The sequence below is a fragment of the Podarcis cretensis genome (assembly GCF_951804945.1).
Source record: "Podarcis cretensis genome assembly, chromosome: 7".
NCBI classification, from domain to species: Eukaryota; Metazoa; Chordata; class Lepidosauria; order Squamata; family Lacertidae; genus Podarcis; species Podarcis cretensis.
The window spans coordinates 47,729,014-47,750,290 of NC_137176.1; the positions used below are offsets into that span (position 1 = coordinate 47,729,014).

At 42.9% G+C, this 21,277-nt stretch overlaps 1 protein-coding gene across 1 annotated transcript in view; it reads left to right on the top strand.

The window, feature by feature from the left end:
* LAMA3 (laminin subunit alpha 3) overlaps positions 1 to 21,277 on the top strand; it is a 130,540-nt gene that overhangs the window by 30,421 nt on the left and 78,842 nt on the right. The window contains exons 11-22 of the mRNA XM_079982598.1: positions 2,964 to 3,023; positions 4,285 to 4,323; positions 4,446 to 4,586; positions 5,107 to 5,241; positions 8,796 to 8,930; positions 10,840 to 10,977; positions 12,543 to 12,589; positions 13,816 to 13,915; positions 15,997 to 16,049; positions 17,239 to 17,344; positions 18,263 to 18,362; positions 18,799 to 18,955. Of these exons, the coding sequence (XP_079838724.1) occupies positions 2,964 to 3,023; positions 4,285 to 4,323; positions 4,446 to 4,586; positions 5,107 to 5,241; positions 8,796 to 8,930; positions 10,840 to 10,977; positions 12,543 to 12,589; positions 13,816 to 13,915; positions 15,997 to 16,049; positions 17,239 to 17,344; positions 18,263 to 18,362; positions 18,799 to 18,955 (1,211 nt within the window). The remainder of the gene's footprint in view (positions 1 to 2,963; positions 3,024 to 4,284; positions 4,324 to 4,445; positions 4,587 to 5,106; positions 5,242 to 8,795; positions 8,931 to 10,839; positions 10,978 to 12,542; positions 12,590 to 13,815; positions 13,916 to 15,996; positions 16,050 to 17,238; positions 17,345 to 18,262; positions 18,363 to 18,798; positions 18,956 to 21,277) is intronic.

The window sequence follows — 21,277 nt, forward strand, 5'->3', positions numbered from 1 at the left end:
TTAGAAAATAATGAGATGATGATGATAATGATGATGTGCGATTAACCCCAAGGTCACAGGGCAGCGTACAACAATTTAAAATACAACATTAAAAACAGTTGAAAACAATTTACAATCAGAAAAATAGGATTGGTCCTAAAAATATACATCTTAGTCTAGTGTCAAAGGTCATGGTATATAGAATTCTCTTTCTAAAGCTGCAATGTGTCTACATACCTAAACATGACGGGGGTGGGGGTGGGTGGATGGTTTGCAGAAAAATGCAGAAAATAGCTAGAGGAAAGGAAGCAGGTGGCCATTGAAGCATTCCAAAGGTCTACCAGCACAAGGGAAATCTCTTTTAAATGCATCATTTCACTCAGTTCTCTGTAACAGAGGAAGGTGAGGAGGAAGGATGAAGGACAGGGTGGATTGGGGTGAAATAAAGAGTGGAGAAGAAGAGAACTGGGTGAAGAAGAGCAAGGGGTTGATTGCAAGAGAAGGTGGTCCAGGGAGAGATGTGGGCAAAAGAGGGTGTCCTGAGTCCCTTAGGGGTATCATGGAGGGAGTGGTCAGACATGGAGGAAGAGTTGGAGGAGCTTGAAGAATGGGCACTAGAAGACCTCATGGAGGGTCCCTATGATCATCATTAATTCTGGGGTATAAAATGTATCTGAATTTCAAGGAGGGACACAGCATCTTGGGGGACACTGGGGAGGGCCCAAGTAGATGGATGGAGGAGCCTTCTACTCTTCTCCCTCAAGAGATGCCTAGTCCTTTGGTGGTTCGTCCTGTCACTCAAGACTCCACCCCCTTCTGGGGAGGTGGCTAGCAGTAAGTCTGATGCCATGTTAGCTGTGTCGCTGCCTCTGTCACCTTGGAACAAGGCCAGCCCACCTCAAGTAGTGCCTGCTTGCTTGCCAAGTCTCAGGACTCCAGCTGCTGCTTGCCACTAAGGGCATGTTGCTTGTTGCATCAATGCCTTAGCTGGCACATAGCCCTATATTTAAACTCCCATGTACCTGCAGATTCCTGTGACCTGTAATACGCCTCATGCATTGATCTAATCTGAAAATGAAAGCCTTTGGCAGAACCATTTGTGAGCTCAAGTTCTTCTTCAGATGGGGAGGGCCAGGACAGGGCACTGATCGGAGCAAGGGTAGGGGAAGTAAGCCAGAGAGATGTTTTGAGTGAGGGAAGGGGAAGAAGATTTGGTTAAGGGAGAATGTAAGGCCAAGGGAGGTATGGAGGGTGGGGAGAAGAGAGGTAAAGATGACATGTCAGGAGGGGGATTTGGGAGGAGGAAGAATGACAAAGAATGTTGGCAAGTGAGGAGCCAGAGTTAGTCAAAAGAAAAAAGGAAGGTAAGAAGCAAAAGATTTTGTTTTCAGCCATTGCCCCACCTTCCTAATCCCAACAAGTCTATGCAGCTCCATGCATGTAATATCTGGGAAGGGCTGTAGCTCAATGACAGAGTTATCTGCTTTACATGCAGAAAGTCCCAGGTTCAGTTGTTGGCATCTTCAGATAGGACTGAGAATGTCTCCTATTTGTCACCCTGGAGAGATGCTGGAGAGTGTAGACAATTGTGAGCTATGAACCAGTGGTCTGGTTCTGAGTAAGGCAGCTTCCTATATTACCGTATTTTTCGATCCGTAAGGTGCACCAGACCATAAGGCGCACCTAGTTTTTAGAGGGGGAAATCAAGAAAAAAAATATTATTCCTCCCCCCAGCCCCAAAGAGCAAAGAAGCCAAGACAGCGAGCAAGATTCATCCTCTTTAGCCACGCGCAACCTCTCCAGCCGGGAGAGGCTGCGCAAGGCTAAAGAAGCCAAGACAGCAAGCGCGATCCATCCCACTCGCTTTCTTGGCTTCTTTAGCCTTGCGCAGCCCCTCCGACTGGGAGAGGCTGCGCGCGGCTATGGCAGAAGCCAAGACAGCGAGTGGGATGGATCGCGCTTGCTGTCTTGGCTTCTTTAGCCATGCGCAGCCTCTCCGGCCATGAGAGGCTGCGTGCAGCTATGGAAATTCCCCCACCTCCTGCAAAAGCCCACAGGAGCCGTGCACCCTTTAAGGAGCGCACGGCTCCTGCGGGCTTTCCTACGAGGAGGGAGAAGGGACTGACTGGCCACGTCAGTCCCTTCTCCCTCCTGGGGAAAAGCCCACAAGAGCTGCGCAGAGCTTGTGTGCAGCTCTTGGGGGCTTTTCCTGCCTGCTTCCCCCCTGCATTCACTCCATAAGATGCACACACATTTCCCCTTACTTTTTAGGAGGGAAAAAGTGTGTCTTATGGAGCGAAAAATACGGTGTATCAGAGGAAGGGGTGAGACACAGTGAGAAACTCTCTGCCAGCCAGGATGCACCAACTCACATCCCTCCCCCACGTCTTCTGGAATTGTCTCAAGTAATTGTCATGATTCATTTTATTATTGTTGTATTAAATTTGTATACCGCCCTTCACCCAAAGGTTACAAGGTGATTCACAACACAAAATTCATAATAAGAACAAGGACAAGGACAAAATAAACCCATAACCACCACCCCAAACACATTTAAAAGGTCATAGAATGTTAATCAGCCAAAGGCCTGGTTGAAGAGGAAGGTTTTTCCCTGGCACCTAAAGATGCAGCGTAATGAAGGTGTCAGCTGAATGTCCCTGGGGAGAGCATTCCACAAATGGGGAGCCACTGCAGAAAAGGCCCACTCTCACGTTGCCATCCTCCGGACCTCTTGTAGAAGAGGCCCACGAAGAAGGGCTTAATGATGATCACTGGGTCTGGGTCAATTCATATGGGGACAGGTGGTCCTTGAGATAATGCGATCCTGAGCCATTGTTTCATATTTATGAAATTATAAGTAATTGTTTTAAACAGTGAAGCACATTGAGTGCTTTGGGTAGAAGAGCGATGTATAAATGTAGTAAGTAAGTAAAATGTACTAGGTATTTTCTGAAAGTCGTCTTCTTTTCCACCCCTCTTGAAAGGGAATCCTGTTTATCCTGTTACTCCAAGTCCAGAAGACCCTTCAGCTGGTCATATAGCTGGCAAGTGATCTTTTTCTGTTGTGTTTGCATTTTTATAATTTAATGACCCAGTATCCATCATGGGCACAATCCCGATAAATATAGTTAATCTGAGGGTGGGTTTGCTCAAGTAGCATATGAGTTTTTCTTTCTGAGGCTGGTTTGCATGTTGATGTTCAGAAATTGTTAGTATGAATGTGCTTCGTCTTTGGATTAAAACCTGTGAGTGCCTTCCTCCTTTGGTTGGTGTCCTTTTTCTCTCTTACTGCCACCTCATTTTCTCCCTCTCTTTATGCCACCCACTATTCTCCTTTCTCTTTGCCTCATTCTTCTTTTCCATGCAGCACACTGCCCAGAGAGGGACTGATTGCTCTGTCCGTCCTCTGGCAGCTTGCTTGACGTCTGTGCTGGGATGAGAGAAAGAGGCTTCAACGCCTCAATCTTATGCATACTTACTCAGGAGTATAATCCCAAGTAAGTATGCATAGGATTGAGGCCTTGAGCTCAGTGGGGCCTTGTCACTTAAGCCCAGTGGGGCTTACTTTGAGTAATGCATGTTTTTAAAGGATTCCTCCAAAGAATCCTAGTTTATAAGGGTGTTGAGGGTTGTTACAGGATCCCACAGAGAGCTACAATTCCCAGCCCCCTTAACAAGCTCCAGTCCCCGGATTTCATTGAAGAAAACCATGGCTGTCAAAATGGTATAAGAGTGCTTTAAATGTATGGTGTGGACATGACCAAAGGCAGACAGTGCATCACAATGATTCACTTCATTCTCCGTTGAGAGAAGGAACCCATGTTTTGCATGCAAAAAGTCCCAGGTTCAATCCCTGACATTTCCATTAACAAAGAGTCAGGTAGCAGGGTGATGTGAAAGATCTCTGCCTGAGATGCTGGAGAGCCACTACCAATCAGAAAAACAACACTGCATAGCTTCTTACATTTGAACAATGCCAACATTTGGAACTGTACGTGCTTGTTTTAAAAGCTTAATAAATACTACTTTTTAAAAAAGAAGAGAAAAATAGGTTTAATATGTGTGTGTATGTCCACTTACAAAGTAAGTTGACTTCTGCTGGTCAAGAATTCATCCATCACAAGACCTGTCTGTTTCTTAGCATTGAAAAGCTTCCTGGCTTCCTCAATTCCTGCAGCTGGAAATCAGCAAAGCAGGGCTTATCCTTTAATAACGTTCTTTAGCAACTAATAGATTTGCTACATTTGAGGGTTTCCTTTGCTTGTTCTGTTAATTCCACGGCGTCATTCTGTCTTTCTGCATTAGGAGGCTGCAAGCCAGGATTTTTTGGGCCACGTTGTCAATGTAAGTTCTCTGATTCTGATTCTGCTGACAGATGCCAAAATCAAATGCAATGCAATTTTAAACCCCCCCCATCCAAATACGTTTGAATTTCAAGACTATTAACTTGTTAAAAATGTCCCTAGCTTGCCAGTGCCATGGCTCAGGTGCATTAGGTGATCGTGAATGCGACAGACGAACAGGACAGTGCCAATGCCGTGAAGGATTTCAAGGAATTGCCTGTGATAGCTGTGCTGTAGGCTATTTCCATTACCCTTTCTGTCAAAGTAAGTAATCATAGTTTTGGCTTATTTTTATACAGTATTTGTGTTGCGTTTTTGTTAGCCACCTTGGGAACTTATTAGATCACAGATAGGGGACCTGCGGTCCCCCCGATGTTGCCCATAATCTCTGATCCTTGGCCATGCTGCCTGGGGATGATGGGAGTTGGAGTCTAACAACCTCGGGAAGGCCACATGTTCCATATCTGTCTTAAAAAAATCAGACAATGAAGAAAAAATAAATATCACTTCCAACAGGCTTGGGGAAGGAGCATGTTGACCTAGTTATGGAACTTGTGAGTGTTCAGTGCAGTTCAAGTTAATCAGATTTCCACAGTGGCATAAATAATTAGCTTTCTTTAGAATCAACTATTTTATGACCTGCATGTCAAACTGTGAACTAGCAAATGGTGGGAGGGGGGATAATTTTCACTACAATCCTGTAGGTAATTTAGCTTCTGATGTGTGTGAAGTGTGTTGCTTCTATCAGAATCACTTCTGAAAGTGCCCTGTCTTCCCCTGGCAGTGTGTGAGTGCAATTTAGCTGGCACCCTCCCTGAAATATGTGACTTCCTTGGAAGATGCCTTTGCCGTGTTGGCGTAGATGGCTTTCAGTGCAACGCCTGCCAGCCTGGATACTATTCCTTCCCCTTCTGTCAAGGTAAAATAAACAAATAAATAAATCTAAATGCATTGATCTGGTCAGGGGGACATCAAACTTGAAAATGCGTACAGTCGTGTGTTCCTTTTGGATTGCTGATTTAAATTTGTTGAAAGAGATGAAGGCTGTCCCAGTGTTCTATAAAATGACATGTTGGCTAGGGGATGGGGGGGAAAGAGAGATGGGAAAACCCACTAGGCTGCATCCTTATGTTTTGAGAATTGGGAGGGAAGCATATTGAGATATTAGAAACAGCCTTACGCTGAGTAAAGCAATGGGTCCTTTAGGCTGCAATCCTATACACACCTGGGAGTAAGTCCCACTGAATTCAATGGGGCTTACTCAATGGGGCTTACTTTTGAATAGAGTTGTATAGGATTGCAGTGTTAGGTGCTATCCACTCTCATTGGCAGGCATTCTCCAGGGTCTCAGTCAAGGTTTCCCCCAGCATGTCAGCTAAGATCCTGTAACTAAAGAGGCTAGGAGTTGCACCTGGAACTGCAAAGCATGTGTTGTGCCACTGTACTGTAAGGCTAAGGACCCCTGGATGGTAAAGTCCAGTCAAAGGCGACCATGGTGTTGCGGCGCTCATCTTGCTTTCAGGCCAAGGGAGCTGGCGTTTGTCCACAGACAGCTTTCTGGGTCATGTGGCCAGCATGACTAAACTGCTTCTGTTGCAATGGAACACGGTGATGGAAACCAGAGCTCATGGAAACACTGTTTACCTTCCCACTGTAGTAGTACCTATTTATCTACTTGCACTGGCGTGCTTTCGAACTGCTAGGTTGGCAGGAGCTGGGATAGAGCAACGGGAGCTCAACCCGTTGCGGGGATTCGAACTGCTAACCTTCTGACCCGCAAGCCCAAGAGGCTCAGTGGTTTAGACCACAGCACCACCCGCATCCCGCTAAGCAATTACTGTACTATAATTCCTCCCCATACATTATGTATTGCGGTGTCACGATGCAATGTGTCACATGACTGTGTGACAATTTCTTCTTATCACATGACCCAGTAATTGGATAGTGATGGAAAATAAAGGCAAAATAAAATATAAACAGCACTACGTTCACAGGAGTGCAGAATGCTTGCCCCTTCCTGAATGCGACACTGGAAAATATTATGAACTTTGAAAAAGTTCTCCACTTATTGCAAAATGCTGGATTGAGACGACACAGCAAAAGAGTTTGATATTGCTGGACCGGGAAGACATACAAATGATTTAATGAAAACCACAACTTATATCCTTCAGTTGGCATGGAAGAATGTTTCATTGGAAATGAGTCAGTTCATGGCTTTGTTAAGAAAATGTACCTCAAATTGGCTTGGTTGACATGTTGGGCTTTAAAAAGTTGACATGAGGCCCAGGTGAGAGGGGCTCACAAAAGGCAGCCAAAGAAAGGAAAACATCTTATGAAAGCTAAATAGATCGGAAGGGAAATGTTAAAATCCCAAAATATAAGAGTTGAGATTTATGTGGGAGACATTAAATCCATAGCCATTAAAATTGATGAAAAACTCTCCATTATATTGATTTAAGTGGAGCCATTTTTATTTGAAAATGCTCAGAAAACTGATTTGACAGTGCAAGAGCCCTTACTAAAGCACCTGAAGTACTGGGGAGTGGGGGGGGGATGTTTTCTGTTACATGGAACTAATCAGTGATCCCATTTGCACATAATGTTAAGAAAACCTGCAATAAGAAGATCGTGACCACTTCCTCTACTTTTGCTCCTGCACACATTGCTGTGTGCCAAGCTATAGTTTGGTTTACCACTTTGTCAAAACCCTGGCCCACGGTTTAGCTTACACCATAAAAAACAAAAGGTTTGTTCTATGGTTTATTCAGGGGCTAGAAAATCACAAGACCAGGTTTGGACAGCAGCACAACAGCAATTGGGAGCAGAGGGCCCATTATCTTCTCACTGGGAGCTTTCATATTTACTTCTTTATGCCAACCCATGGCTGGGCTCAGCCTTATGCCTGAATCAGGCCAGTATGTCATTTTGAGGGCACCCTTTTTTTTTTGCAGCAAAAGCCTCCAGCTAAGTAATTATCCATGAGGACCTAATGAGGCTTAGAACATCAGAATTCACCATACAGTCTAATAACGTCCCAGATAATTTGTTCAAGATGGAGCTGAGAAATCTGAACTAAATTCCATATTGAAGCCAAATTCAATAACGATTCTGATATATTTAAAAGGGGATTAGGTTACAATGTATCTTAAGAGGCATCTACTTTGGATTCCTGCCCTCCCTCTGGGCATCTTCAGATAGTAGCTCACAGCTGGAGGTGCATAAAGAACTTTTTAAAAAGTGAAGTGAAGTAGCAACAGTAGTTTGTTAAATCTCATATTGTACCACAAGCCAATGCATATGCATAATAAATGCATTACTTTTGGCTCTAAGCAGCCATTAATCTGTCAGTTTGCTTTTGCAGAGTTTAGACTGATCAGCATTTTTTAAATGCTCACGGAATGTCAGATGGTTATGCTAATAGCTGACACTGCAAAAAAAAGAGGCATATTTAGTAATCGGCTGCAAGGCTCAGGGAATTAGTACTATAAGGGTATCGTCCAGCAATACCACAAACTCTTAACTAAGGATAGCTTCATTTCATCCTGCTTGGTCCACAGACATGTCAGTTATAAAGTGGACCTCATACATTTTGCTGCCTAAGGGAGAGCAGCACATGTTGCCTTCTGCACCCACCTTCCCAAGTCAAGGTTCATAGTACCAAAGCCAGGTCAAGTCGTTTTCATGCCTGAGGCAGAATATCCCACAGCCACCTCTTCCCCTCCCTGTCAGTGAAAATGTGACAACACTAAATTAAATAGCCAATAATTTATTGCTCTTTCATAGCATGCAAAAGCATCCTCCTGAGGTAGCCACCTCATTCTGCCTAATGCTAGAGCCATCTCTCTAACTTTACGGACAAAAAGGCATAGCGATTATTATTTGGCTATGGTTCATTAGTGTCCACTGGAAAACTTCAGGGTTTGCAGCTTGAAATTAGTCGAATTATTATTTTTTAAATAAATGTTGACACAATTTTAAATATTGACGTGCCAAGAAAAACATATTTTTTTCCTTTCACTGAAGGTCCTTCCCTCCCTCCCTCCTCCTAACATTAGGATTTTTACTGCCATCTCTTGACATTTGCTTTGGGGGATAAAAATTATGATTAAAATCTGGGGTCCCCAGTGTAGCACCTGTGAGCACCACAGAACCCCAAGACATTCTTCTAGGTACCATCCAAAACCACCTGTCCCTCTCAATGTTTTTTCAAATAATTTTTGTTTTGGAGGGGTTGCTAGCTTCTTAAAGTCAGGGAGGTTGCCTGCTTTACTGAGTATAAGTGGGTTTTTGTGGGGGGGGGGGAATCCTGAGCATCACCAGTTTTCCTTCTATGAAATCAGCATTCTGTGGTGCCCACAACAATCTTTTAGGTTTTCAAATGTGCCCACAGGCCAAAAATGGCCAAGAACTTCTAACTTAAAGAGAACTAACAAGCAACAATGTCATGGTTTCTTATTCTCTCCCCCTTTACAGAATGCAACTGTGATACATCTGGGTCTGTGAGCAACACATGTGGCTCTTTGGGACATTGTCATTGCCATACAAACTATGCTGGGCCAAAATGCAGCCAGTGTGCTCCTGGCTACTATAACTATCCCAATTGTTTGCGTAAGTAACCAATCAAGTTTCTTTCTCAGATATGAACTTTGATTTAACAACGTATTACTATTTTTGTTGTTTAGTCGTTTAGTCGTGTCCGACTCTTCGTGACCCCATGGACCAGAGAACGCCAGGCACTCCTGTCCTCCACTGCCCCCCGCAGCTTGGTCAGACTCATGCTGGTAACCTCGAAAACACTATCCAACCATCTCGTCCTCTGTCGCCCCCTTCTCCTTGTGCCCTCCATCTTTCCCAACATCAGGGTCTTCTCCAGGGAGTCTTCTCTTCTCAGAAGCAAAACTGTTTTAGTCTACTAGATGTATTTAAGAAAAATGATGTCATGTGATTGACAGGTGGGTTGCCCTGCCCACCTGTCAAAATTCAGCTTGCGATGCTAAGTTCTGATAAGGGATTTGGCCCACAGAGCCAAAAACGTTTCCCTATCCCTACCTCTAGAGGGGAGCTGCCACTTAGGAGTAAACTGTTTCTAACAGGCATGTGGGTGGGAGGAGCATTTTGACTGGAGGCAAAGGATTATTGCCCCTGTGCCATGATTCTGATCTTGGTCACCCTCTCACTGTTGCACCAGCTTTTTATTTGTTTAAAAAACCAGCTGCACAAGGGGAAGCTACGTGACAAATTTCAAGTGTAAATTGACCCTCGATTGCATAAGGACCACCAGACTGGCTCAATATATTGCAAACATTTTGTTTGTGTGCCCAGCAACTTTAGCTTGGGTAGAATACACATCTTTGTGACTTTCTGAAGGTGATGCTCACTTACCCTTCCCCAGCCTGGTGCCCTCAAAGATGTCTTGAACTACTATTGCCATTAGTCCCAACCAGTATGCTTGGTTGGCCCTGACCCCTGCTTGGGCCTTCTCATTGGCAGTTCATTGGTTGTAGAATGCCCTCTCTGATGAAGTGTGTCTTCCTACCTCATTATCAGCGTTTAGGAGGAATTTAAAAACATTCCTGTTCACCCAGGCATTTGATGACTGAAAGAGGCTGTTCCTGGCAACCTTAAAATGATGAGGTGTGAGGATATGTGACTGTTTTAAAATGTTTTTAGATGTCCTTGAGGTTTTAATTTATTGATTTTTATTGCACCATTCTGCTGCTTTGTTGTTGGCTGCCAGTGCTGTTTTGAGAGGAAGGGAAGGATAGAGATGTAGATAATAATATAATAAACATCCAGAGGGCACCAACTTGGCAAAGGCTGCATAACTAAGAACAGTATAGTAGCTGTGCAGCTGACAGAATTCCAGACAACCTACACAGTAAGCAGAGAACATGTTTTCCATGCTCTTTGCTTCAAACAACTCCTGTCCTCAGATTAACTGAAAGCGGGGTGGTGGGGTGGTGATAGAGAAACAGGCCTGTATTCAAAATTGCAGATTTCAGCACTGTATTGTTCAGTATAGAACTAGAGGATCCGCGTCTTGACATTTGTTGTGAAAATTAACTTTTTGCAACAGAAATTTTGCAAGATTTGAAAGCGTTTGCGTCAGTGGACTTCAGAAGCTGATGATTTCAGTGTGTTATATTTGTAGAATTCCACCAACTTGTGAGGCCTTTTGTTTTTTGCTCAATGCCCAAAGTGCTTGAATGGAGGCATGAAGACTAGAGGAAAATATGGCTCTTCTCGTTCAGTTGAGGGAGCCTCTGCTCTCTGGCTTGGTGTCCTCAGAGAGATTGCCAACATAGCTAGGGGCTACATGAGGAGAAGGAGGATGAATAAGACCTCTGACCCCAAGTTACATATCTCTCTCTAAAAGGAGAAGCATGGAATGTATCAATCCACAAAGAAGCAGCTGCTTGCCAGAGCATGTCTCCAAACTTTTATCCATGTGTGTGTATATATGTGTGTGTAGTAATATGAAACCTGGTGTCCTTATAAAATTAACACCTTTGATCAGCTTGTCAGTGCTCGACCCATGGCTCCTACCAGGGCACATGTGATGCAGTCACAGGCCAGTGTGAGTGTCAACCAGGCTTTACAGGACAACAGTGTCACAGATGTCTCTCAGCAGCCAACAGTTTTCCTCATTGCCAAGGTAATAATTACCAAGACACATCTATTGATGGCGATATTGTAGAAGCAGAAAATTGTATGCGATCAGGGGAGTTGGAGAAGTTTTGCCCTCATTGTGAAGCTAATTACTTGTTTAGGCTGCCATTGCTAATTGTAAGATGCTTAGATCTTAGAGCTCAGGTGCATAGCTGTCAACTTTTCCCTTTTTAAAGGGAAATTCCCTTATTCCGAATAGGATTCCTCGCAAGAAAAGGGAAAAGTTGACAGCTATGCTCAGGTGGTGGCAGGTGTCCTGAAGGATGTCATTTGGTGTTTTAGAGGGACAGTTTACTGAGGCAAGGAAGCCATACTACCTTATCTTAGACATTTGCAAACCATTTTTCGGCTGAAGAGTGGAATAAAAATGTTTTAAATAAATAAGTAAATAAAATTTATTTGAAAATCCCCTTTTAAAGCCATCCAAGTTGCTGCCTCTAATAGGAGCAAATTCCATCGTTTCACTATGTGCTGTATGAAGATGTACTTTATCTGTTCTGAATCAACATTATTCTGCTTCATTGTATGTCCATGCATTCTAGTGTTAAGAGAGAGGGAGAAAAACTATTCTTTGTCACTTTCTCTACTCTATGCATACTTTTATACACTTCCTTTACATCCCCTCTTACTTGCCTTTTAAAATTAATAAGTTTCAAATGCTATAATCTTGCTTCATCGGAGAAATTGGCATTCTGTTGTCCTGATGCCACAGGAAAGGTGTTAATGGTTGTTTATAGCTCAATCCTCCATGAATGGAATGTGTCTGGATTTAAGTTTCAGAGATACAAGCACATACAGTTGTGCCCCGCGAGATGAATGCCTCGCAAGACGGAAAATCCGCTAGACGAAAGGGTTTTCCGTTTTGGAGGTGCTTCGCAAAACGAATTTCCTATGGGCTTGCTTCGCAAGACGAAAATGTCTTGCGAGTTCCTGCGGTTTTTTTCTCCTCCCCCCCCTTTTTCTAAGCCGCTAAGCCGCTTAACAGCTGAGCCGCTAAGCCGCTTATCAGCTGATCCGCTAAGCCGCTAAGCTGCTAATAGTGCTAATCCGCTAAGCCGCTATTGGGCTTGCTTCGCAAGACAAAAAAACCGCAAGACGAAGAGACTCCCGGAACGGATTCTTTTCGTCTTGCGAGGCACCACTGTACATCTCTTTCTGCTTTCCTATGGTCATGAGGTTCCCTCAGTGGCCATGGCCAAATCAGTCAAAACCAATGACTGGGCAGTGTTATTTATTAAATTAATGGGAAATCTCACTCATGTTATTGGCCTCAGTTAATGTTTTCCATCTCTGTTTCCTACCTGTAAAATGGGACCAACATTGACTACAGGGCCAATGTGAGGATAAAACACTATGCAGTATGTACATAAAAGGAGGTATTTAAATATTATTAAGACTATATCTGAGAGAAACTGTCAATGTTTGTTGTGAGGCTCAATGCATAGTAAAGTAACCAGGGAATACTTTCTTCACTTAAAAAGTGCTATATGGATTGTTGAAAATAAATAGCTTTAAAATAATGGGGTTTTTTATTTTTTTAAATGTAAACAGGAAACAGCAACGAATGTGACCCAGCAGGAACCATGGATTCTTATTCTGTAAGTATTACAGAATAGAATTGTATTACATAATAGAATTGTCATGCAAAGGCTATAGTTCATTGAACTTTCATTTTCATAACAGTGGATTTATATGGAGAAAGAAACAAATAACTGGCAACACATTAGCACCTATCCTGCTAAATAACCTGACTATGGCATCTACAATTATAACACAAGGCCACATTGCTAGGGCTTGAATGACTGGCTCTCCACCCTTTTCTGTTGCTAGTTAATGGGCATGGGGCAAGTTGTCGTCACAGGCACCGTAGAGGAGACTCCTCCAGTAAGTAACTTTTAGATAAGGAACTGTGTGGAGTGGGATGGTAAGTTCATAAGCGTAGGAGAAATGGAATGTTTGTCATATCTCCTAATATCAAATGTGTGAATATTATTACTTGTTAGATTTGATGACAATATACGTACATAATAGGGAAATGTTCTGTAGTGAATTTGCCTCTGTTCTGCTCAAGTATCATTAGTTCCATTGAGCAAAGAGGTGTAATACTGTTCCCCACTCAAACAGGTTTTTGATAATCTTTTATTTGTGTGTGTGTGTGTGTGTGTGTGTGTGTGTGTGTGTTTTTTTTATTGATCCATAACTTAATGTAAATTGTCCAGTGGACTTTATTGATGGGCAGTATAAAAATATTAATTTAAAAAGCAGGAAGAAATCAACACATTTTCTAAAGGTACACCTGCAAGTTGGAGGGATGCAGCTGTGAGTTGGCGGGGTGGGGGTGGGGACTTTCTCAGAGTTTGGATAGGTTCCTTCAGCTCCTCCAGTCACATGTTGAGCCATGCAAGGATCCAAACTAGTATAGTCTAGCAGCTACAGACCATTGTATTGGGGTTGTATTGGGTGGAACGTCCCATCAGTGCAAGCGTTGCAGCTTGCCAGATGAAACAATCTCCCCTCTCCTCTCCCTGTAGGCTGTCTCTGGGGGTTCTCCAAGCCAATTTCAGGGGCTGCAGGGGAAGGAGAGGGGGAAAGTCCTGTGGTATGAGCAGAAGCCCTTGTGCAGGACTTCTGCTGATGGAACTCGTTAGGTGAATTCTGCCCATTGTGTATCTTCAGACAACTTACTAATTCTAAGTCTGGATTCTCCATCTGTAAAACTGTTCTCCGTCTCCCATTTCCTATGTGTATTTCAAAGCTGTATACTAGTTTGTCAAGACCCTTAGCTCCCTGTCATGACATATGCATTATTCCCTTTGTCCATTAGGACGATTGCCAGTGTCTGCAAAATGTAGAAGGTCCAACCTGTAGCATTTGCAAACCACTTTACTGGCATCTGGCCAGAGAAAACCCGTATGGATGCATAGGTAAGGCTGTGTTGATACACAACCATACACACACCCCTAAACATTTTGTGAATCTAAGTTTGGCCTCATTGAGGGGCAGTATTTCAGTATGAGTAGGAAAATGAGAGTACCTCTAAACATTTTTTAAAGAAAAAAGCACTGTACACGCCTCATGTTATATTATAAAAATAAAGCCTATGGTTTTTTTCCTGTTCTCAGCTCAGTCCAGGTCCTCCAGACCTGCCACTATTATCTTTTATTTAACAACCCTAAGAAAATGATAGTACCTGAACACATTTGAGGTTCCAAAGGGGCTTCACTGACTGACACGGATGTGGACATTGTTGCGAAGGCCTTCACAGTGCAGTCTTAAACCACTGACTTTGGATTCAGCTGCCTTGTATATTGCAGAAGGTTTTGTGCTCTCTTTTAGTGAAAGCACAATTCTCACAGGCTGAGAGTATCAAACAAACCAGTATTCTTGCAGTTGCTTAAAAAAACAAAAAACAAAAAACACCACTTTGTTTCCCATTAGTAACACAGGTGCCTAATTATTAGGCATTAGTAACATTAGGGACGCGGGTGGCGCTGTGGGTAAAACCTCAGTCCCTAGGACTTGCTGATCGTAAGGTCGGCGGTTCGAATCCCCGCGGCGGGGTGAGCTCCCGTCGTTCGGTCCCAGCTCCTGCCCACCTAGCAGTTCGAAAGAACCCCTAAGTGCAAGTAGATAAATAGGTACCGCTTTATAGCGGGAAGGTAAACGGCGTTTCCATGTGCGGCACTGGTGCTGGCTCACCAGTGCAGCTTCGTCACGCTGGCCACGTGACCCGGAAGTGTCTTCGGACGGCGCTGGCTCCCGGCCTCTTAAGTGAGATGAGCGCACAACCCTAGAGTCGGTCACGACTGGCCCGTACGGGCAGGGGTACCTTTACCTTTACCTTTAGTAACACAGAAGCCTCTTTTCCTATACACCACAGTCTTGATCTGGATCAGGGTCATCTACAGCTCCTATTTAAAAATAAAATTAGAAATACACAAATGCAGGCATGCTTTTGCAGCACATTCCTGTAAATATTTACTCAGAAGTAAGTCCTCTTAAGTTCAGTGAAACTCCCATGTGCAAGGGCTATAGAACTGCACCCTCAATCTAGTGTTTGATTTGGCACAGAGTGAGGCCTTTTTGCTTGGAGAAAATTGTTTATTTACTTGTCTAAGAAGCCTCCTGTTGGTAGTTTTCTGGAACATACTTGCCTTTTTCATGGACTGCCTAGAGTTATGTTGAGATGCAGAACATGGAAAATAAGTACAACAACAACTGGAAGCATTTTCAAAATGTTCAGCAATGCTCAAAGTGTATCTGATAGGTCTAGACTTTAGACAGCTTGCTGTGTGGAAAGGAGTCTTAAAATAGCTTTCCTCCCAAAGAACATTCATGTCACTTTTATGGTAATGTGCCTCCACCAATCTAGCAAAAGATATAGGAATTATTAGTACTGAATTCCACTTACATGGTAATGTGGCAAGGTCAGCAAAGATTCCCTGGAGAGTGGTTGTGATGGTAAGGTTTTCATAGCCCCAGGAGAATTACTGAGGAAGATAACAGATAGTCAACCTAGCAGGAACACATGCAAGATACTTACCCCCCAGAATTTCTATGTTTGGGGAAAATCAGGAGCATATCTCTGTCTCATGTGTACCTCCTCCATCATGAACTTAATACCTGAAATGGAACAGCCCACATTTATTTTAAAGTGGAATCTCCCTGTCTGTGTAATCCTGGCCTTGTTTTCATTAAGGGTCTGGATTGTGAAATCAGAGGGAGCTTCCACTCAAACAGATACTATCTCCTAGTTCAGGAGTTTTGCTCTGCAGATGGGGCTGGCGAAGGGATGGAGGGGGCAGACAGGTTCATCTCACCACAGGTAGACATTCCAAGTTAGAGTATTATATGAACCCTAAGTCTTTCTGGATTTTGGTCTTACAGTTTAAAAGGCAGAGAGTTCCTTTAGGCATACCTGTTGTCTAGCCCTCATCCAGCAGATGTCAATCATATAAAGGGTTCTAAGAAAATGGGTTTCAGGTGGATACGTTTGCCTTTACAGAGTGCCACTGTGAGGCATCTGGAACACTGAGTGGAGTCAGAGAGTGTCGGCAGGTAAAAATATTCAGTTTTCACGTATGTGTTATTCAACTTTTTTGGCTGAATAAATCCATATCAAGCAGCAGCTCTCCCACTGGTCTACAGCCCCAAATGTGTGGGTGGGAAAGGACCTTGGCATCCCAATATTCTTTGTTTCTTGGGTGCAAGTATTGCGTTTTAGGCCCAATTTAAAACTTTGCTTTTCATCTTTCTGAGTCCTTTGTGACATGCATGAATGTCCCCTCTAGGTGAGGTACTACAAATGACAATGAGTGAAAAAGCCTTTTCAGTAGTGACTCCCTAGTTTGTGGAATGCCTTCCCCAGAGAGACCCACCTAGCATCTACCCTAATGTCTTTTCATTGCCAGGCAAACAGGATGACAACCTAGTTTTAGCTCAGTGAATTTTATTTCTCCACTCCCTCTTTTAAAACTGTTTTTTTTTTAATCCCTCTCTCTGTTTATCCCTTTCTCTACATTTTGATCTGCTGTGTTTTATTTGTTGGCTTATATTGTAATCTTTTTATTTTTGAATTTTTGGTCTACATTGTAAGCCTCCTGGAGAAGCTTTTTTATTAGGCAATCGAAAAATAGCCTACCTACCTAAATACAATACAATACAATACAATACAATACAATACAATACAATACAATACAATACAGTACAGTACTGAATTACTGTAAATAGGAACTACTCCCATGTAAATGTTCATATCTGTATCCCAAGTAGCTTGCTTAGCAAGTTGGTGTCAGGTTTAGCTAATTTTTATAAATGAGCTCCCTCACCCTGCCGAAGTTACCCATGACTGGCTGACTTCAAATCTGGCAAATCACAGGAGGAACCTCCCACTCTAGGCTTCTATTAGAACAGGGCCCCACAGATATTATTGGGCTCCATCCCTATCCATGACAGTGCTGGCTGGGAATGCTGGGATTTGGAGTCCAACAGTGGCTCAAGGACCCCATCACTAGACTAGAACCTGGGAGATAATTCCACATAAGGCTATCCTGTAGAAGTGGGACATTTGGCTTCTTTCCTTTTCTATATCATGATCTCTTTGTTTGCAAACCATCTCCCACCTAATGCAACAACCATCCATTCATGCCTATTTAAAAATATTTTAGGTCATTACTAAAGACTCTTTTGAAATAAGAAATGTATCAAAGGAAAACTTGAAAGCTTCTCCACTCCCTTCCCCTTATAGGTGGATGGTGAATGTTACTGCAAGCCTAACGTTTGTGGAGATTCGTGTGATACTTGTGAAGATGGTTATTATGGGCTAGAAGACAATAATTATTTTGGATGTCAAGGTACAGTGTGGTTTAATTACTACAGGACATGTTTCTGAAAAATATAGTCTTCAAATCACTCCTACATAACATATTTGCATATGAACATTTATTATTGTTTCTTACCAATGTGAGCCTTCTGTTTAAATTTTGGTAAGTGACAGTGGGCAAGTTTTCAGTATTAAATATCTGCTTCCTTCAACACAGATCACTCTTTAAACTGATGGCCTTAAGCTGTGTTCACACTCCTGATTACTGCGCACTTACTGTGTTGCCAGTGCTGAGTTTTTGAGAGTCAGTGTGGTGTAGTGGTTAGCGACCCAGACTTGGGAGACCAAGGTTCTAGTCCCCCCTCAATCTTGAAGCTCACTTCATGACCTCAAGCCAGTCCTAGCCTCTCAGTCTAACCTGCTTCACAGGGTTGTTGTGAGAATAAAATGCAGGATGGAGAACTATGTTAGCCACCTTGAGCTCCTTGGAAGAAAGGTGGGATATAAATAGAAAACAGACTACTGTTTTAGTGATTCCCTGGTTATCTCATTTTGTTTATGCTACTCTTTCCCTTCAGAAACAGGGACTCATTCCAATAGTGACCTGCAGTAAAGCAGCCATAGCAATTGGGGCAATGTCAGTTCTTCCTCCTCTGCTCTTTCCTAGCTCTTGGTTGTGTGTGAGAGATGGAGAGATGACTTTGGATCTATACAGGTACTTTGTTGAGCATCTGCTGTGATGACTCTGGGGCTGTGCCAGCCCACTGCAGAAAGCCATACATATACATTTTTGAGAATTGATCTTGAGCATAAGCAATGCGGCACTAAAGTCATTTACAAAAAGGCAGAGAGTGTTCTTCCCATCTCTTTATCCCAGAAAACCTACAAATCTTTCTTCTGGCATCATATATTTTTGCTTTAAAAGTTTGGTTCTTTCCTTTACTCACAGGGTGCAAATGTGACGTGGGAGGGGCCATAAGCCGTGTGTGCGATGATCTGTCAGGTGATTGCCAGTGCAGAAGGCACATGGTTGGAAAATCCTGCAATGAGTAAGTAAGATGGAAAAGTGAAGCTTAGGCACCAGTAAATCCAATAATAATAATAATTTATTATTTATACACCGCCCATCTGGCTGGGTTTCCCCAGCCACTCTGGGTGGCTTCCAATCAAATATTAAAAACACAATACAGCATCAAAACTTCCTTAAGATTTTGTGCTGATTCATCAACACTTGATTGGTAATCTGGGATTAACTAGATACTTTCAACAGTGGGTGCCAAGTTCTGTGAGGGCGCTCTTTGTGACTTCACCTTGGTAGTAGTATGGAGAGGATTCGTTTTGCCATCTCCCTCCTTAACTTCTGCCATTTGGTCTAATCCAGCAGGCCAATTCTTAAATGTTATGTCTCTTTTTCATATGTAGCAAATGAAACATTTTTAGAAAACAAAAGTATTGCCTTCCATTTCATTTTTATATTTATGAAAGGCCTGAAAAGGACTACTACTTACCTGATTTACATCACATGAAGTTTGAAGTTGAAGATGGTACATCTCCTAATGGAAGAGGAATCCGGTTTGGTTATGATCCTCAAGAATTTCCTGGCTTTAGCTGGCGAGGTTATGCACAGATGTCCTCAGTACAAGTATGTATTTAACTGACCAGATGTTACTTTGTGAAATAACCTTGGGAAGAAGATGTGAGTTTATTTCCTTGGTCCTGCTGGATTATAGAAGAGGCCAGAAGAAGTTAATCCCACATATACTTAAACTTCTTTTCTTTTTTAAAAGTTTATAATGGGTGCGATGGAAACATTCTTCAGCAAAGCCTGCTTTATGCATTTACCCTTCCTCTGTGGGGAGATCTTCTAAGTGGTGACTCCACATGCCCTCTTGCATTTTCTGCAGCTGTTTATTATTTTTATTTATTTGTTGCATTTATAGCTCAACTTGTCTCCATGGGGCTCCAGGTAGCTTACATAGTTCATTTAATCCTCACAACAACCCAGTAAAGTAGGTTAGGCTGAAGGGTTGTGACTGGCCACCAAGGTCACCCAGTGAGCTTCATGGCCAAGTGGAGAATCAAACCCTGGTCTCCCAGGTCCTGGTCCAACACTCTAACCACTACACCACCACTGGCTCCAGTCTCCCATGTGATTCCTTCCAGTCACTTGGAGATATATCCACACCAGGGACAGATGCTTCCAGGAAATCCACTGTAGTTGTAGAAACTCCCCATGTGATTGAGATGACCCATATAGTAAGTTTTCCTAGGTGTAATAGCTGGAGTTGTGAGGCAGAAGTGAATATTTTTAGACTAGCCCTAAGCTTGTTACAATTGAGTAGGAACATAGGAAGCTGCCTTATACTGTCAGGCCAGTATGTGGGCTGGATGAGGTAGCTGTTAGGTGGATTTGTAGCTCGTTGACTGGCCGAACCCAAAGAGTTCTCACTCATGTTCCTTATTATCATGGAAAAAAGTAACAAGTTGGGTGCCACAGGGTTCTCTCCTGGACCCATTGTTGTTCAATTATACATGACTTAGATGAAGAAATTCAGGGGGTGATACCAAACTGGGAGGGGTAGCTAATGCTGCAGAAGACAGAATCAAGATTCCAGGTGACATTAACAGATTGGAGAACTGGGCCCAAACTAACAAAATGAATTTCAATAGGGACAAATGTCAGATTCGATACTTAGGCAGGAAGAACCCCCTTCACAAATATAAGATGGGGGACATGTGAAAAGGATCTAGGGGGTCTTAGTGGACCACAAGCTTAACATCAGTCAAAAGTGTGATGTAGCAGCAGCAGCAGCAGCAGCAGAAAAAAGCTAATGCTATTCCAGACTGCATCAACAGAAGTATAGTGTTCCAATCAAGGGAAGTCATAGTACCACTCTTATTCTGCTTTGGTCAAACCATACCAGGAGTGCTGTGTCCAATTCTGCAAACCACAATTTAAGGATATTGACAAGCTAGAACGTGTAGAGGAGAGTAACCAAGATGATTAAGGGTCTAGAAACCAAGCCTTATGAGGAACAGTTGGGGGAGTTGGGCATGTTTAGCCTGGAGAAGAGGAGGCTGAGAGGAGATATGATAGCCATCTTCAAATATCTAAAGGGCTGTGACATGGAAGATGGAGCAATCTTGTTTTCTCCTGCTCTGGAAGGTAGGACCTGAATCAATAGTTTTAAGTTACAAGAAAGGAGATTCTGAATAAACAACAGGAATAACTTTCTGGCAGCAAAAGCTGTTCAACAGTGAACCAGACTTGCTTGGAAGGTGTTGGACTCTCCTTCCCTGGAGGTTTTTAAGCAGAAGTTGGATGGCCATCTGTCATGGATGCTTTAGTTGAGATTCCTACATTGCAGGGGTTGGAGTAGATGACCCTCAAGGTCCCTTCCAACTCTACAATTTTATGATTCTGTGATTCTCAATTTGTGAGCATTACAGAAAAAATTGGAGGAATGTATTCAGTAAGTGCTGTCTTGGCATCTTTTTGGAGAATATGGTTTGTTTCATCACCTGATGCTTGTTCATCCTTGGGGACGCGTTCAGAGAGATTGTTGGAGTAGCATCATATATAATGGATTCCTTCTGGTTAATCTTCATTCATTTGTATGCCTTACTCCTCTTAATCTAGGGCTTTCCCTTAGGGTTATTCTTTTAAATTCTGTTAACCGTGTCAGAATTTTACAAGGGTAAAATATAAATTTATGAACTACAACTTCTCCATTGCCATTTCCCCCTCTGCTTTTCCTTGCCTTCAAAAACAGAACATGCTCTTAAGAAACCTGGATCAGCCCCCAGAAATGCCTAGTTAAGATGATCCAGAGAAGAACATTTTTGGCTGTTTTAGACTAATTTTAGATAGTAGAACAGCTCAGCATTTCCTGTTTTGTTCCCATTAAGTCAACTTCATTGTTGAAGCTTTTATTAGAGGAGGAAGGGAAGCAATGCTGACATC